General features: G+C 41.6%; 1 protein-coding gene across 1 annotated transcript in view; it reads right to left on the bottom strand.

The window, feature by feature from the left end:
• DSG2 (desmoglein 2) overlaps nt 1–15,441 on the bottom strand; it is a 34,419-nt gene extending 18,978 nt beyond the window's left edge. Inside the window, exons 1-2 of the mRNA XM_042464434.1 lie at nt 15,406–15,441; nt 521–556 (exon numbers count right to left, since the gene is read on the bottom strand). Of these exons, the coding sequence (XP_042320368.1) occupies nt 521–556; nt 15,406–15,441 (72 nt within the window). The remainder of the gene's footprint in view (nt 1–520; nt 557–15,405) is intronic.
• Between the last annotated feature and the right edge of the window lie 3,962 nt (nt 15,442–19,403).

The raw sequence follows: 19,403 nt of genomic DNA, 5'->3' as shown, positions 1-19,403 counted from the left end.
AATAATAATAATAATAATAATAATAATAATAATAATAATAATAATAATAATAATAATAATAATAATGTTGACTTTAACTTGTCTATTTTCTATATACAGATTCTAGAACATTTTGCCACATGGATGGCATACAGGTTTTGGGCACAAATCAACACAAAACAGTACTTAATCTTTCCTGAAATGTCTCATGTGTTCTGTGATACCATCTTCCATACCCATTCACCACCACTGGTTCAATGGCAAATCACCCAAGCATCTTTTATGCCACTTATGTGATACACAAAAGTTAATCAATAGTAGCTGATGGTGCCTGTGTTAATGAGGTGGTGAATCCACCCTGGGTTTTAGTTCAGACTCTACCTAATTTGGGGACAGAATTCAGAAACTTTGATAACTTCTCCAAAGTATGGAAAATCCAAGGCAGTTTCACCTGTGATATGCGAGACACCTGCCACCATTGCAGCCAGCAATATTTACAGAATGGCTTTTCTATTCACTACAATTCCATACAAACTCATACCTCTAGATGAAGTCCATTTCCAAAGATAACACAGCTCTGCAAAAAACAAAAACAAAGGCAAATTAAAGTTATACATGCACATTTAAAAAGCTCAGAACAACAAAACAATATGGCATTGTACATCACTGCAATGGCAAATTGCAATGGCAAGGAAACCCAATAAATATATTTCTTCCCACTTACTAAAAATAAAAATAAACAAAACAGAATTGTTAGTCTTAAAGAATTTTTTTATTTACTTTATTTATTTAAAAAATCAAAGTATGGTTTTAGATTTAAGATCCATGAAACAGAATACTTCACTAACTTTTTGCCATGAACAAATACGTTCTGAGAATTCTGCCTTTGAACTCAGGGCGAAGCTGCAAGATACAAATAAAGTCTGCTGCCAAAATGGCAGCCCTCTGCTGAGTTCATTCTCTCTCTCCTCCTTCTGTAAAGCCCAGAAGCTGATTATGTGGAGCAGGAGCAAAAGAAAGTTCAATGAAATCATATGCAGATATTTAAGTACAGCCGGCCCTCCACATTCGTGGGGGTTAGGGGAACAAGACCCCGTGGATGTGGAAAAACTGTGACTACTCCCCATCCCTTCTCAGGTGGAATAGCTATCTTCCCCAGACAGCTATCCCACTGGGAGAGGAGTGAGAGGAATCAATCCTCCTCCCTCTTTTTTTGATGTGATAGCTGCCTGGGGAAGACAGTCATCCCATTGGGAAAGCCACAGGATTTGGCACACATGCCCTTCCCAGCTTCTCCCTGCCTCCTGGGCTTTGTTCCTGAGGGGGGTAGCCTGAGAGGGAGGAGGAGGAGGAGGAGTGAGCTTGCACATAGCCATGACCTCACAAATAATCAAAACCATGAGTGTCAAAGATACGAATATGGAGTCGACTGTATACTGTTCTACAAATTATGCTGCTTCAGTGCAGATAAGAGAAGTATTTGGGGAAACACTTATTACATTTTAAAATACATACTCTAAAACAGGGGAAGGCAGAATGTAGATCTGAATCTACAAATATATTCTTTTAATTCTCTTTTGTACCAAACTCTGGCTGGTGGACTGGGGTATTCTAGGAAAGGAGGCCTGACTATGTTTTTAAAGTATCTTCTCCAATGTGTGGTCTAGATATGTTTACAAACAGCTTCTATAATCTCCAGCTTGGCTGGGAAGGCTGGAGGTTGTAGTCCAACATGACTGGAGGGTATCAAGTTGAGGAAGGTTGTTCTAATCTAAAACTTTATCACTGATTTCTCTAGTCTTTTATGGCAGTCAACAAACCTCACTCATACTTTATCTCAGTAATAAATTCAGCAGCCTTGTAAGGTAGAAACTTATTATTATACACATTATAAACAAAGACCAAGATTACAGTGGTCAGCTAGTGAATCTAGCTGAGTTAAGCCTGAATTTATATTCAGCACAGTTCATTTCTCAGACTACGATCAATCTTATGCACTTCTGTTAGGCTACATATGACTGAAACAGTCACTGGAGGTAGAGGTGCTTGTGTGAATCCAATGCAAATGCCAATCCCACCAAGAAATCCAAAAAACCCAAATACAACACACATATGTAACTCCAACTATGTATGGCAGGCATTTCTGCAATAACTGAGCAAGCTAGGCTGTGCTTAGGCACTATCCAGAAAAAATATGAGCAGTTGAATAGGAGAAATATGCTTTTGGGACCTACAGCTCCCAGAATCTACAATGGATTGCACATGCTGGCTGGAATTCTGGGAACTATCATTCCAGAAGGTAACTTTTGCAGGCTCTGACAAGCTGATAAGAGAGCCAGAATCCACACCTAACATCAATGGGCAGATGCCAAGGCCCCATCATCCCAGTAAGGCCCAGTAGTACTTAAGCCCCCAGCTCTGTCTAAATATTTCTGTCCAAGAATTCCAAGCAGTGCCAAGCTATCAAGCTACCTTTTAATTTCCCACAATGCTCCTTACCTAGTATTGCTATGTGATATTGTAAAAAATTAAATGTACAATCTTAGAGCATTAGCACTGCAGCCACAGAAACCTGCTAGGGCCTATTTTATCCAGCCTTCCCCTCAAATCCTGACTTAGATCCAAAATCATAGCTCATGGAAGAGCATAGTTACTATCCTCAAAAATTAAAATATATAAAGAAGAAACTACAGGAGTCACACTGGACTGCACTGAAGCCTATGAAGTCCAGCATTCTATTCCCACAGGAGCTGTTCAGTTGCCTCTAGGAAACCCCTAAGCTAGACATAAATGCAACTATACCCTTCCTCCTTATGTTCCCCAGAAACTGAGATACAGAGGCTTACTGCATTGGCCCTCATCTCCAAGAATTTATTTAATTGTTTTGGGGGAATTTGTTAGGCATTGTTACATCCTGTGGCAGTCAATTCCACAGTTTAACCAAGAGCTGTGTGAAGAACTTGGTGCAGTCAGCTCTTCTTATACACTGGCCTGTTACAGACTGCCAAAATAAAGCTGCTTCGGGTCTCTTTGGAGGTATGCTATTTAAATGATGCATGGGTCCTAAGAGTCCGGAGGTCGCGCCAAAGCCACACTCCATTCTAAGCACTGAGTGCCGCTTTGTGCAGCTCCGGATTCTTAGGGTGCATGCATCATTTAAACAGCATACCTCCAAAGAGACCTGAAGCAGCTTTATTTTGGCAGTCTGTAACAGGCCACTGATTTTTTATACACGGATTTGAGCATCCATGGTTTGAAAATATTTTTAAAAAGGTATACATTTCAAATATCAAATCTTGATTTTTCATTTTGGAGTTTATTGTACTAGCCCTGAAACAGGCCCAGTGTGTTCTAAACGTGCGCGTGTGGGGGCGCGCACAGAATGGGATGGGGCCAAGAACCCCATTTTATCGCATGCTGGAATGCCGCCTTTGCCGCCGGGTGTTCCAGTTGCGTTCCCGTTCTGTCCTAGAGGGTGCCATTTCTGAGAACTGTTCTCAGAAGCCTTCTTTGAACAAATCTTGTCAACAAAAACCCATGATAGGGTCATCTTAGGTCATAAATGACTTGAAGGCACAATGCAACAAGTAGGCTATATAAAGACTAGATTTTAGAAGATCTAGTATGGGTTTTTTTAAAAACAGCAGTTTGTGTTGTGTTCAACATTAATTATAATAAAGAATTGCGTTAACCACTTTTCATTTATTCAACACTGATTTTGATGTATGTGCATGGGCCTTCTTATCCCATGAATTTCATAGGGTTTTCTTAGGCAAAGAATACTCAGAAATACAGCCAGAGCAACTGGTCTTCATTAGCAGTCTCCCATCCACGTACTAACCAGGACTGATCCTGCTTATCTTCCAAGAACAAATGGGATCTGGTGCCTTTAGAGTATTTAGGCTCTTTATTTTGTTTACATTCCTTTTAATAAGGAAGTTCTCTAATCACAAATATCATATTTATGACATGGCATAAATATGTCATGACAAAGAGATCGTAAATAAAAAAGTAGTGCTTATACCTTCTTCTTTACTGTTTGAGATGTTGGGAAATATATTTTACTTTCAGTGTTTTTAGCATGGAAAGACACAATGGACTCTAAAGGCAGGGCAATACACCATCAAAGAAACTGGCAGTATGCATTCATTGGCCAGCTCCCTGCCCTCCATGATAAGTTCTGTGTATTCACAGTAAATCATTGTTTCTCAAGTCCCAGCAGGTATCTATGATACATTTCTAGCCCAGGGGAGGTTTCTGTTCCAGGGCGGATTTCTTTGTTTTGTGTGCATTTTCTTTGTCTCATGTCAAAGCCTACCCAGCCCTTACATTACAAACAGCCCTGTCATATCATAGTTACGTCTGATTTCTTGCCTGTTCCCAGCACTGTACAGGTCTAGGGAAAGCTTTCACACTTCATCTCAAAGTGGAAGTGCTCCAAGTGCATAGACCTTTGCACATAAGCAGCACTTAGAACTCTGTTGATTACAGACATTTCTTTTGCAACAAACCCTGGCTTGACTTCAGCTGGATTTCAATCTTAAAATCAAGCTCTAAAATGGAGCTCAATATTGCAATCTGCGCTACCACAGTAGATTTACAGTGATACAAAAATGAGCTTTTCACATAAATTGTCATACAGAATCACCCTTTCTTGCAAAATTCCACTGTGTAAAAAAATACTAAAAGCATTATTACTGATAAAAAGATGATTTCTAAGACACACTACAACTTCTCATCTCTAGAATGCCCTTATACACAATATTTGACTTAGAGTGCATCTACATTGCAGCAATAAAGCAGTTTGACACCACTTTAACTGTCATGACTCAACACTATGAACATTTGTCAGAGAGCTCTAGTATGCCACCAAATTACATATCCCAAAATTCCATAACATATAGCCATGGAGGTTAATTTGGTGACAAAGTGCTTTATTTCTACAGTGTAGATACACCCTTAATCTTTTTGTTCCTTTTTACACTCTACTGCTTCTTTAATGGGAGCAAGAAGTCAAATGTATCTTTGCATTTAGTGCCAGTTGAGATCTACTCCTAATGCAAATGCCAGTTTCTGAAAATGAATTTTCCTCTGAACTGTAGGTGAGGGTGTGATGGTTTACTTTTGTCTGCAGTGATCCTGTAGTTATGAGCTTCCTTCAGTTGATATTTGCATTTAAAAACAAATCATGCCTGTTAAATACAAAGCTGCATTTCATACCATGTTCAGTTTGGATGTAAGAAGCACCTTTGTATCCTCCTGCCTTCTTCTTCCCTTTTTTCTTTTACTTTCCGCCTTAATGTATCTTATAACTGTGGAGTATCTTTTATTACTATTTTTGTGCAAAATGAAGCCATTTTAGCTACTTTAAAAACAACAATTTATAGAACACCGCAGATTATTAGTTGAACATGCAACACAGGAATAATGCAAATAAGATAGTGCTGGCTACAGCTACCTGTTGAGTGTATAGTTTGTTGTATGCATGGGTTTGCTGTCATTAAAAGCAGAGATGTGTTGACTGGCAACTCCCCAGGTGTGATTGGACTGTATCTTCCACCAGTCCAAGCCAGTACAACCAGTGGTGAGTGATCACAGTCCAACATTATCTGGGAGACCACCAATTGCCTATCCCAATGTACGATGGGGAAAGGCCCTGATTACTCTCCTATAGGAAGGAGCCTGACAGACTCATCACCAACGGAGGAGGAAAATGTTTGCTAATCTCCATTGGCAAGGCTCCAATGTTTTTGACATTCTTTCACTTCCAAAGATGACAAAAGTGTCATGGTTTTCAATGGTTTTAATTGTAAGATTAAATGGTAAGATTAAAACACATGGGTTGGACAGTTATCACCAACGAAAGAATAACAGCTATCTTCCCTGTAATTTCAGATGTATAAAAGTAGCTCAGAAATATGATTATACAGAAGACCCTCCCCATTTGCTGGGGTTAGGAACAGAGGACTCCTGGGATAGTGGGGAAAAACGCAAATAAAAAAACACTACTTTTTAAATCTGGGAAAACCCCTCTCTAGGAATCTCTAGGTCCTTCAGTGCAACATTGTAGTCAACATCTAACTCCTACAGCACAACTCTGTGGTCAACTTCCAGCAAAATTTATTTGGAGGACCTAGAGCAGTGATGGCGAACCTATGGCACGCATGCCAGAGGTGGCACTCAGAGCCCTCTCTGTGGGCACACACGCTGTCGCCCTAGCACAGAGTTTGCCAGAGCTTCTTACTAGAAAGCCAGAGGAACGTGGCACTTTGCAATAAATAAGTGGGGTTTGGGTTGCAGTTTGGGCACTTGGTCTGTAAAAGGTTCACCATCACTGACCTAGAGATTCTTAGAGAGAACATATTAATCAAATCAGCAAATAATCAAAGCCATAAATGTGGAGGGCCAACTGTATGTACTAGAAAAGGACCAGGGGCTTCCTTTCTTTTCACGCTAGAACAGCTGTTTTGATTTTTTTTTAAAAAAAACATGCAGATGAAAGAATCACACAATTCTGCTTAGTGTGTAGTTAGAGCCTTACATCTTGATTTTTCCATGACTTGGAAGAAAGCATTACTAATTTCACTGAAGTTGATTTCAAAGTAAATATAACTAGGACTTAAGCCTTGCCATATAGTATGGTATAGTATTGTTGTATACAATGTACGGTGGGCCCTACTTATCCATGGACTTGTCATCTGCATATTTGAGCATCCATTGCTGGCAAGCCCATGGGGGGGGGGTGGCAGAGGAGGAGGGAGGAGGAAAAGGTGGCATGGCACAAGAGCAGGAAGGAGGAAGAGGAGTAAAAGGTGGTGTGGCAGCAGGGAGGAGGAGGAAGAAGAAGACGAGGAGGAGGAAGGGGCAGTGTGACATGACAGCAGGGAAGAGGAGGAGGAGAGGGGGGAGGAAGAGGCAGCTGGGGGGAAGAGGAAGAGGCAGCTCCTCCAAAGTGCCGTTGTCTCCAATGGTGGCACAGTCATATGGCCGCCCCACCATTGAGGTCAATGTGACTTGAGCATCCACGGATTTTAGCATCTGTGGGGAGGGGGGATCTGGAATGGATCACCCATAGATACCGAGGGCCCACTCACCCACTTGGGTGAAAAATGGGCCCAAATGAAGACAGGCTTCAGTCTTCTAATAAATAATATACAAGCCTTCCTTTCATTTTTTTTAAAGGTATCAAAACCACAGGAAGATTAAAAACATCAAAGGTACCAAAATTACAGGCTGATACAGTTTCAGGAAACATCAGAGTCAGCTCTACCATGTAAAGGCATTTACAGAAAAGTCTTTTAAGAAGATGTTGGATGCTTTTGAGTGAACTGTTTTAAATTGCTTTTTATTCTTTTTAAACATATGTTTTAAATTGTTTAATATTGTGTATAGTTTCATTCTAGCTTAACGCTGACCTTTGTGTGTTTGTAGCGGTATTGCATTTGTTCTAAATAGTAAGCCACTTTGAATCCCAATTTCGAGAAAAAGGTGGAGTATAAATAAAGCTGACAATAATGACAATAATACCACCACCACCATTAGGCAGCTATCGTATGCAGCAGACCTTGGGTAACATGAAAGACTATCAACTTTTTTATTTACTTTGTGATAATGGTATTGCCAATGGCTGGAAGAGGCTCCCAAGGCATTGGCCCCACAGATCCTAAGATAATATGCCCAGTTTTGGCATTATACACTGGACTAGAGGTGCATCCATCTGCTGCTTTGCCTCAGGCAGCAAAACACTCACAACCATCTCTAGCCAGCATTTCAAACCTCAAGTCCTGTTCAGGTATTATACCTAAACAGAAAACTGCAAAACTCATGTGGGACATGATGCCAAGTATATTGAGCACATTCCCAAAATCCAAAACCTTCCTACTCAGGGCTTTTTTCATCAAAGTGTGAGCAGAAGACTCCATATCACTACCACAGTTCTTGATCACCAGAATTCTTGATGGCTTCTGTTCTTGCTCAAGCACACATGCATAGAAGCCTCCTCCAGACCTTCCTGTAAACTTTCTTAATTTTCCAGCTTTCACAATCATACATAGAAATTGAGAATACCATAGCATGGATCATTCTGACTTTGGCATTTAATGATCTTTATATTTGAGGATCTTATCTACTTCTTTCACTTTTCCAAATCTTATGTCTTCCTCAGATTTCTTGACTAGAGTATTTTTTAATGACTGAGCCAATGTATAAAAAATCTTTAACAATTTTGATGTCCACAATTCAGTTATATAAATCTTCTGTGATCATTAATTTTATCTCCTTCAATAAATGTACCCCTTTTTCACGCATTCTGATTGAGGGGTGTCAGTCTTCCCTTATCTCTAGGTGAGGAGACTGCTTTCAGAACAACCTCTCTTACTTTTCCTTCATAGTCAGAAGTTTTCATCTGAGTTCCTCTGGTGCCTGGAGCAGTGAACATCAATGCAACTCAAATGAGAGAGCAATAAAAACCTCCTTAGCCAGGTTGTTACCTCGTAGTATGTCACACAATAAAGGAACGCCTGTTGGAAAATATTGACATTTTTTCAGAGTTCACTGTATGTTTGGAGAAACATAAATTGTTCTTGTGGAAGCAGAAATCTAGGCTTTCTTTGGCAATTGTCAGGCTGACGATCCCAGGATGTCATGCTGTTTACATCCACCTCCTACATTTAAGGGAGAATATGTCTTTTAAAATAGGGAACATTTCTTTCCATATTAGCCATGGAGTACGGGAGGAGAGGAGTTTGATCCTTTCCACTTTTTAATTCTTCTCCCTTGTGTATTTTCTATTTTTTTAAAAAAAACAATCATAACTCTTTCTCAAGCACTGCTTTAAGCCAAGCTGGGAAAAAGATAAGGTTAGGTATATCTTTTTCTCAACAAAAGGTAAAAGCAGTGTGTTGCAAAGGATTTTTAGTGGGGGAGATGGCTGCATTATTTAAATAAAAAAGAGGAGAAACAGGTGCCCATAAACCACTGAGAGAAATATATTTAAAATGCAGTTTTGTCTCTAAATGAAAACCCTGTTCAGGCACTCAAAAATCTTAAGTATGGAAAAGAAAAATGGGTGTCTGTATCCACAATCTCCCTATGTTGATGAGGAAGATCTGAATAGAAACAGTATTCACATTTTGTCCAAATCTTGTATCAGTGCTCTAGGACAAAGTAGTAGTCCCTGAATTGGTACTTGTCGCTGGGCCATTGTATGCTTATCCTCAGAAGTTTTCAGGCAAGAAAGAAACAACCGTACCCAACTGGACAACATTTAGTGCTGGTCCCTGGCACACTACAGAAATACACTGCCAGTTGCCCACACCCAATAGCCTGAGAAGCACTGCTCTAGGCAACTGGAAATTCCAACTCTGCAGGGTTCCCAGTTAGGCAAAAGACTGCAGTCATGTTGAAGTAAACACAATTCTGTTCAGCAACTGAAGGACAGATGCGGGTGGGGAAAAATGTACAAAACAGGCTGCCATTCATGCTTATGGTTTTGGAATGCCTGAATAGTGCTTGTTAGTAGCACCTCAGTACTACCAGTTTTAGAGTTTGAAGAGTTACTTTTTGGATTACAACTGCAAGACCTTCCAATCCAAATGGCCACCATTACTGAACATATAAGGGGAGGAAAAATGGACTAGACCAAATGTCTATTTGGTCCACTATCTGGTATCACACAGTGGAAAGTCTGGTGTCTGGGTCCAGGGTATGTACCCTTCAGATCTAGGTGTTCTGGCTGGCTTGGAGAATCACATGTGCCCCAGAAAAGGCAACTGATCAATGCAGTCCATCCAGAGAATCTGATATTAGAGAAATAAGTAGTTTGAAGCAACAGCCTTACCCTCCTACCATCACCAACTTTATCTTTCTTCTTTGCCTCTGTTGTGCACATGGCCTTTTTATTACTGCCACCTCAACCCTCATGGCTTTGCCAGCACACGAATCCAACAGTAACTTGGGCATTATGTCTTCTTTCTAAGCATGAGTCTTTTGTATCAGACTCCAGGTGGTAGATCCATTGGCTCTAATAAATACAAGGTAGACCTTGCGAGCTCAAATGCCTATCCATGCTGACTATAATCAACAAGTCACAAAGTGACTAAATGAAATTTGTCAAGTTATTCATATTTTTTCTGGGGTTTATTCACTTCTTTACTGGCAAGTCATGTATTTTAAGACTGAAGCATGAGACCAGAAACATGGCCACAGGCGTATATGCCTCTGAGAACAATTCAAGAAACACCAGTTCAGAAGATGGTATTTTCAACAATTTTACAAGACTATTTGACCAAACCAAGGCTGGACCGATTCCAGGAATGATTCACATTCTCTTGATATTTCACACACAGCAGTACATTCTGTGGAGTAGTACTCAGATCAACCAGTTTGTTATATCAGACTCCAAAGTAGCATTATCAAGGGAAATAGCTAGGATGTAAAATAGCTGTCAATATAAGCAAAGTGAATGGGAAAGAACTCTTCTATAGTTTTTTGTGGGTTTTTTGGGCTATGTGGCCATGCTTTGGAAGAGTTTATTCCTGACATTTCACCAGCATTTGTGGCTGGCATCTTCATCAGGAATAAACTCTTCCAGAACATGGTCACATTGGTTGCCAGCCATGAAAGCCTTCAACTTCACAGAAGGCTTCTATTTCTTTAGGAAATCTTGCTGTTTTCTAGGTCATTACAAGCAAGTGAAATGTCTACACAAATTGCTTTTGCAACTATATCACAGAATTCTTTCAAAATTACTAGTTTAAAATATATAAAAATCTAAGATGAGTCCAACTGGGCTAGACCAAGGATCCTTCTAGTTCAGTGTCATCTTATTCCACAGTGGCTGCCCAGATGTTTTCAGAGAGTGCTGAAATAGGGCATGAAGACAAGCCTTCCTCTGCTGCTGTTTCCCAGTAACACATATTCTGAGCTATAAGTGCCCAGAGCCTGGACATGCTTTTTTAAAAAAACTACAGCTCCCCAAACAGCCATTTGTCAGCAACAGTTCTGGGAACTGAAGTCCAAATTATGAATTCTGAAGTCTCAGAACCTAGAGATTTTACTTTGCTCTCATGATCAATAATAGTCACTGTGAGTTTATTTAATCCTTTTTTATAGTTTTAGGGTAACACCCTCCCCCAATAGTCTTAACCACTTTCTTTACATCATATGTAATTTCCTCTTTCTCTACTACAATTTCACCAATATGGTGCACTCTAGATGTTTTGGGCTGCCTGTCCCATTATCTTCAGTTTATGCCGAGGCTGACTAAAGTTGATTGTGGTAGTGTCTAGGACATGGAGAATGTACTACACTGGAGTGGGGGGATTGATATGGTTTCAAAAACTTATTTTGTTATGTTAAACTGTGCAAGAGGATCACAGGAGAATCTCATCCTTCAGCCATACAGGGATATACAACTAAAGAACACCTGGAAAATGGCCATTTTATTGCTAACTGCTATCCAGTTGACTTTGACTTATGGCAATCCTGTAAATGAGAGATGTCCAGGTCACCCTATCATCAAGAGCCCTGCCCATTTCTTGCAGATTTGGGGCCATGACTTCCTTGATTGAGTCTTATCTAGCTGGAATGTGTTCTTCCGCTTTTCCTGCTGCCTTCTTCCTTACCAGGCATTACTGTCTTTTCAAATTAGTCATGTCTTCTCATGACATAGCCAAACTGTGACAGTTCAGGCTTGATCAGCCCTAGTAACCATTCACTAGTCTTTTTGGCAGTCTATGGTATCCATAGAATCCTTCTCCAACACTATATTTCAAATGAGCTGATTTTCTTCCTATCAGCTCTCTTCACTATCCAGCTTTTATGAACATACACAGAAATGGGAAATATGATGGCTTGGACAATTATAACTTTAGTACTCAATGATATATCTTCACACTTCAGTATCTTATCTAGTTCCTTCATAGCTGCCCTTCCAAGTCCTAGTCTTCTTCTGATTTCTTGGCTGCTTCTCCATTCTGATTAATGACTGAGCCAAGGTAGAAAAGCTTGAACTATTTAAATGTCTTCATTGTCTGCTTTAAAGTAAATAACGCATGAACAAAAGGTCTATGGTTTGCTTAGTTATTCTTCATTACAGTTGGAGTCATTGGGCAGCATGTGCTAGCATGTTGCCTTGTTCAGGCAAGACACAATCTTGCAAGGTTCTGGTTTGTCATTGTGTATGAACATTTCCATTATTGTGAAAGTATGGAATAATCTCATCTGGCTACCAGCCATCTAACCTCTTTCTAAAGACCCCCCCCCCAAAAAAAAGAGTAAGCCCATCAGTCTCTGAGACAGTTTTATTCCAGGAGAGGCAATTTACATTTCTGGTCAGAAGAAATGGGCAGTCTGGGGAGTCAAGAAGTTTCAAAGCCTGCAAGAACAGTCATGGGAGGTGCATGTGGCCCCAGAACCACTCTATGCCCATCCTTGGTACAGAGAATCATCCCACAATCAATGAGTCATGACAGTGATAGACTGAAACTAGTGAAAGGTCCTCTCAATATGGCCTGAGATATATTTACCTCTTTACCAAAAGTTCACTTGTGGTGGAGAGACAGCATGAGGCACTCCATTCGTTCAGAGAACACAAGAAACGCTGGCAGCTAGATGAGATTACTCCACGCTCGCAGAATAATGACTTCTACTATAATGAGGAATAACTGAACAAACCATAGACTTTCAGCAGGGACTCACACCAATTTGTCCAATTGGATTCTGATGTGGCATAAACAAGGAAGGGGATTAAAAGAGAAAGGAGCATGAAGCAGCTATTTTCGTGGAAATAATGCCTGCTACTTCCATAAGAAGTGAAGTATTCAAATGCTAGTTTTTCTTGGGTGAAAAATATCAAGACTTCTATAGAAGGAAAAAGTCTGCACACATTCTGTGTCAAAAAGAGTACAGAAATTAGTACTACAAAATTAGTACTAGTGCCAGTCCTTAATAATCTCAGAAGAGTCCACCTGGTTCAGGGTCCTTCATGATCAATATCCTGGGGAGGCTACCCAAATGCTTGCGGGACACCTGCAAAGGGTATGAAGGCCACACCATCAAGTGCAGAAACACAGAAACAGTCACCATATTGTGTTGATTCATTGATCCATTTAGTTCTGAATTTTGACATTGACTAGCAAGTGACACACCAGGTTTTCAGACTGCATACTTCTGCAGCCCTTCCTAGATATACCAGTCACTGAACTGTATTCGTGAGGATATTCTGGGTCCAAAAAGTAACTTTCCCAAGCTCTGTGTCTTAACAGGGAGCATGATTCCCTGTCTTCATTATTGTCTCCTACAGTATGTTACTTCTCAACGTGGAAATTCTATTCATTCAAACCTTTTAAACTACCACCATTACAATACACTTTTCCTTCCACACTTGCGGCTTTGATTATTCACAGATTTTATTAATATGTTCTCTCTAGGAATTACTAGGTCCTCCTTCGCCACTCCATGGTCAACTTTAACCAAAAATCGCACTGAAGGAATGAGGCATTTGTAGCTCCTCCAGCTCAGTTCTATGCTCAATGTCTGCCAGATGTTGACCACAGAGTCATACTGGAGGACCGAGAGATTCCCAGAGAGGTGCTCTCTCAGGTAAAAACATCGTGATTTTGTTATTTGCAGTTTCCCCATATTCACGGGGGCCCTGTGGCCGTAACCTCAGCGAATGTGGGCTCAAGAGCTCAAGGAAAACAACACACTTGTCCCTCCCAAGGTTAGGTCTATAGCAATTCTGAGAAAGTAATTTGACCCAGGGTCATCCAGTGTTAATTAGGAATTCAAACCTCAGCCTCCTCAGCCTCTTTTCCATACTCCAGCACTATCTCACAAGGGCTGCTACTAGAGCTGCTCTCCATATTATGAATATAATACCAATGACTGCTCAAATTAAACGACAAAGATACCATCCTTTCTCTGCTTGCAGACACTTCTTTTCCAGGTTGTCTAGAAAGATCCTCAACAAAAGTGGCCAGCAAAAAAGCTATTTAACAAATAAACATACAAAAGCAATGCAAGTGTCCCACAAAGCCAATGTAATTCTTGGAAACATGGGAAATCCAGACCTTGGAAAGTTATATTTTTTGGATAACAACTCTTGCAAATATGGTTAACTTATATACCTAGCCTTTGCTTGTATCCAATATATTTCCTGCTCTTTTAAAATGTATCATTTATTTGATTTATACCCCACCTTTCTCCCAGCATGAAACCCAAAGCAGCTCCCCGTACATTGCAGGATGGAGATTGCATTGATCACACTGTAAAAATCCAACCCAACTAGCTTTGTTCGAAACTTCTTTGACTCCCACTCCCAGAATCCTCCAGGGAGGGCAGCTGTGAAAAGGGAGTGAAATCTCCCAAAGCTTTTTCCAGAGCTCTGAGTTTTAGCAGAAACAAACTACTAACGTGGCAGAATGCTTTGAGCGTTGGGCAAGGAGACCAGGGTTCGAATCCTTGCTCGTCCATGAAACCCGCCTTGGGAAGGTCACACTCTCTCAGCCTCTGGGAAAGCCAGTGGCAAACCCCTCCCCCCTTTCCAAAGTCTCAGATTCCCCCCCAAAAGGATAACATTAACCATTGTAAGGACTGGAGCTTTGGTTCCACAACAAACAACCATTCCCTGAATTCCAGGGCATGGAGCCATGGCAGGGAGACTGGCCTCAAACCGGGTTAGTCCTCCAGTGCGGAAGCAGCCATAGGGCACATTTCCAGGCCCTGTTTGCAGGGTGTGGCCCGAAGGGCACCTGGAGCCAAAGGAGGAGACACTCCAGCAACCTGTTGTTTCCTTGCCTAAGGGACAAGTTTCCTTCTTTCTTTTCTTACCGCTTTCTCCCTACTTGTCAAACCTATGCTCCAGAATAAAACGGCGGCTTCAACAGAGGCTGCGTCTGCACTGCAGAAACAATCCAGGTCGACCCCGTTTTGGGCGACCGACGAGTGCCCCAGGCGTGGCAATCCTGGGCCCGGGGTGAGCGAGGTCCTCACTGCCCAAACCCCCCAAAATGGAGGGCATACAAGAAGAAAAGGAGGACCTGCCACCCCCCCCCCCATATATACAAGGGGAAAAGACTCTGTTGAAGAGAAATCCTTCCTCCTGCTCAAAATGGAGGACCTTTTGGAGCCCTTCCTGGAAGAAAGTGGAAAGGGAGGGCAGGTCCTGGCCACTTGCCTTGGAAATGTCTTTTGGGGGAGCCAGTCCCCTCCTCAGCCAGAGCGTTTGGGACTACAATAACCACAAATTCCACAGCATGGAACAGTTGGCAAGTTTAAAGCGGGATCAAAGCGGGTTATTTCTACGCTGAGGGGACATTTGTCCTCCCTCCTGCTTCAACCCATCCCAAGTCGGAGGAAAGCTTGGCTCGCCTTCCTAAAGTCGAGGGGAAGAGCCCACAGGTTGCTTAGAAAACAGCCACTCACCAAGAGCACAGGAGCCCCGGGCTCCAGGGAAGCCATGGTTCCTCGCTCCTCTTCCTCGCCCAAGTCACTCCCAAGAGACCAAGGAGGCTGCACTGCTTGGGCTCCCTGGAGGCTGTGGGAGGCAGCAGCCCTTTGCCTGCGCTGGCGGAGGAAGACTGAGACTGAAAGGACGGGGCGGGACGGCCTTGCCAAGCGGGAGGGAGGGGTCACCAGGTGGGCGAGGGCCAGCAGCAGCCAGGGGAGTCCATTTTGGTGAGTAGTAGGCGGGCAGCTCTGCCTCACCGGCGGGGAAGCTCCCCTCCCCTGGCCTTCTTGGCCCTCGGCGCTGAAAGGGGGCCCACCTCTGTGTGTGTGAGAGCGTAATTCAAAGGCACAGCCCTGGGAGCCGGGCAAAAGATTCAGGACGAAGGGAAAGGAAGAAGGCCTTCCTGGAGCCCCCTGAGACTGATCTTGGAGCCCTTGGAGAGTCACTTATCGCACATTTGAGAGTAACAGAAGGGGAAGATCTTGTCGCGTCTTTGAGAGTAACTGAAGAAAAAAAGATCTTGTAGTCCCTTTGGGAGTAACGGAAAGGAAAAAGATCTTGTAGCTCTCGTGGGTGTTGGAGAAGAGAGAAAGAGAAATTAATTCCTTTGGACCAGAAGTTGTGTGTGTGTGTACAGATAAAGAGCCAATATTTGGACTACAGCTTCCCCAAATGCCCCTACTCCTTGGTTGGTGGTTTTGGGAACTATATTCCAAAGAGTACTTTTTCCAGCCTTTCCTTTGGACTCACTGATCATGAGGAAAGTTCAGCCAAGGAGCAGCTCCTTAATCCTAGCCCTGCAGCAATGTCAAGTCTCCTTGAAACACTGCAAGGAGTGTAGAGTATTTGAGCTTCCCAAGGAAATGAAATCCTCATTTCTCAACTGCTTTGCATTGATTGATTTATTAGATAAGCCACTGGTGCCACCATACAGTTTTAGGGTCTTTCCAGTCCAAGGCAACCAATTGTCTATTGGATGCCTACCAAGATTCTGGGAAAATTGGCCAATTGAGTATTCTCAGATGTCCTTGAGTAATTGTGACTAACTCATCCCGCACCTTATTTTAATCCCATCCCCAGCCAGGGTTATTCCTAAATTAATCTGAATCACTCTCTCTATGGCTTTTCCGCGAACGTCATTGTTCAGCCCAATACACACAGCCCACAGACATACAACTCTTCTTTCCAGATGTTGTGTCAAACACAGATTGAGATTGACGCTGGTGTTGGAATGTAGATTTTAAAATCCACTATGTACTGATGTTTAGTCTCTTTTTTAAAATTATGATTTTCTCGGTTTCAGAGCAGAACATGAGTCCAGAAATGTGTTCCAGGGAGAGTGACAATGAGACCTAGTTCAAATCAATTCTGGGAATCCTTGGAGTACATTTCAGGTACCTCAACACATGGGGGGCAGTAGGGTCGAGGAAGTAGTACTTGGTTTCTATACAATCGTGCATGATACAGTGAAAATGTGTATAACCCCTCTCCTTGTCTCTCTAAATCCTTAAAGTTGCCTTCACAGAAAGAAATCCAGTGCCAGGAAAAAAAAAAGTAAGAACCTATTAACAGCACATGATAAATGTATAACATTCTTCCACTACTGAGTGTGATGTACCCATAACCTGTGGAGCATTAAAAGTGAGTGGGGGAATCCCAGGAGGCTATGATTGGCTATAAATATCCAGGTGCTTTGATAGTTGCATCTTTGCTGTTAGAAGCAACAGCAAGGAAGGTTTTCTTTTCTTGCCTTTGATTTGATGAACTTCACAGAAGCATCTGTGTGGCCAAAACAGGAAGGTGGTGAGCTGGACTCCTTTTAGGTTCTTTTGGATTGGCAATCAGTAAAATGTTTTAAGTAGAAATTCTTTAGACTTTTACCAATCAGGCAATTGGTAAAAGCAATTTGTGAAGAAATTCCATAAGATGAACAAGGAACTCAGCTATTTTTCTCTTCAGAATAATAAGTTTTGCTCTTCACTTCTTGTCAGGGCTGGTCCTACCGTAGACAGAACCATCTGTGGGATAATGAAAGACCAACAAATGGATTTTTTATTTTCTTTGCTTTTGTTATATTTTTACCAACAGACATTGAGAGAAGTGATTGTAGGATTTTCAGGTGCCAAAAACACACCTTGACTTGGTTGAGTGGAGGGCATCTCATTGTGCTTCAGTGACACTCCTAAGAATATACTGCAGCCTCAAAAGACTGGTTGGATTGGTTTTGGATTTTTGCAAGCACTTCCTTGAACCTGCTGTCAGTGAAATTTACTAGATGAGTTCCAGTAGTGTGTGAGAGAATAACTGCTCCTTTCCATTCTCTTCATGCTGTTTGCAATACTACTATGCATTTCTTTTCTGCTTAATATCCCTTTCCCAATCTTCCGATTTACCAAAGTCCCTATTCCTTTGTTCATGGGAAGATGCACTACCTTGATCATTATAGTTAGTATCTTATCCTTTCTCTAATAGTGACCTTGGATGATAAGTGTTGACAATATTTGACTTCAACTAACCTGATACTTGCTGGAAGTCAAACTCGGCCAAATCCTCAAGGCACAGCAAATTCCTCAATTGACTTGAAGACAATTTCATTGTCCAAAAGGTGGAAGAGGCAACAAGGGGGTCAGTTATTTTAGATCTGATCCTAACCAAGAGGGATGATGTACATAATGGGGTGCAAGTGGTGGGATGCTTAGATGGGAGTGAACATGTTATCCTAGAGTTTGTTATACAATGGAAAGGAGAACCCAGGCATAGTCAGACATGCATTCTAGATTTTAGGAGAGCTAATTTTAGTAAATGTAGAGAAATACTGGAGGTGATCCCATGGTCAGGAATACTAAAAGAGAAGGGAGATCAAGATGGATGGGAGCATCTCAAAAGGGAGATACTGAAGGCACAATTTCAAACAGTTTCAATGAGAAAAAAAAATGGGAGGTGTCTCAAGAAACCAGGATGGATGATTAAGGAACTTTCAACTGAGCTAAGTTTTAAATGGGACATGTATAAGAAATGGAAAAATGGGGAAATCACCAAAGAAGAATGCAAACAGATAGGAAGCACATGTAAAGCAAAGCGCAGAATGAACTCAGGCTTGCGAGAGGTTAAGAACAATAAAAAAGGGTTCCTTTGGGAATGTCTGCAGCAAAAGGAAGAAGAAGGAAGTGGTACAGTCACTGTGTGGAGAAGATGGCAAAATGCTAACAGGGGACAGAGAAAAGGCAGAATTACTCAACACCTTCTTTGCCTCAGTCGTCTCAGAAAAGGAAAAGGGTGCTCAACCTGAGGATAATGGAGCAGAGGACAGAATAGGGAAAATTCAGCACATAATAAGTAAAGATATAGTACAGGAATGCCTTGTTAATCTACATGAATATAAGTCTCCAGGATCAGATGAACTACATCCAAGGGTATTAAAAGAGCTGGCAAATGTAATATTGGAGCTATTGGCAATAATCTTTGTGAACTCCTGTAGAACAGGAGAAGTCCCAGCAGATTGGGGGAGGGCAAATATCCCCATCTTCAAAAGAGGATCCCAACAATTATCGTCCAGTTAGTCTGACATCTATACCAGGAAAGATTCTGGAGCAGATCATTAAACAGAGAGTCTGTGAACATCTAGAAAGCAATGCCATAATCACAAAAAGTCAACATGGGTTTCAGAGAAACAAGTCATGCCAGACAAATCTGATCTCTTTCTTTGATAAAATTACCAGCTTGGTAGATGAAGGGAATGCTGTGGATATAGTATATCTTGATTTCAGTAAGGCCTTTGACAAGGTTCCCCATGACATTCTTCCAAACAAGCTTGTAAAATGTGGGCTAGACATGGTTACTGTTACATAGATTTCTAATTTGTTGACTGGCCGTACCCAAAGGGTGCTCAGCAATGGCTCCTTTTCATCCTGGAGAGAAGTGACCAGTGTGGTACCACAGGGGTCCGTCCTGGGCCCAGTGCTATTCAACATCT

The sequence above is a fragment of the Sceloporus undulatus genome, chromosome 4 (genome assembly GCF_019175285.1).
Source record: "Sceloporus undulatus isolate JIND9_A2432 ecotype Alabama chromosome 4, SceUnd_v1.1, whole genome shotgun sequence".
NCBI lineage: Eukaryota > Metazoa > Chordata > Lepidosauria > Squamata > Phrynosomatidae > Sceloporus > Sceloporus undulatus.
This window is presented reverse-complemented; position numbering and strand designations above follow the sequence as displayed.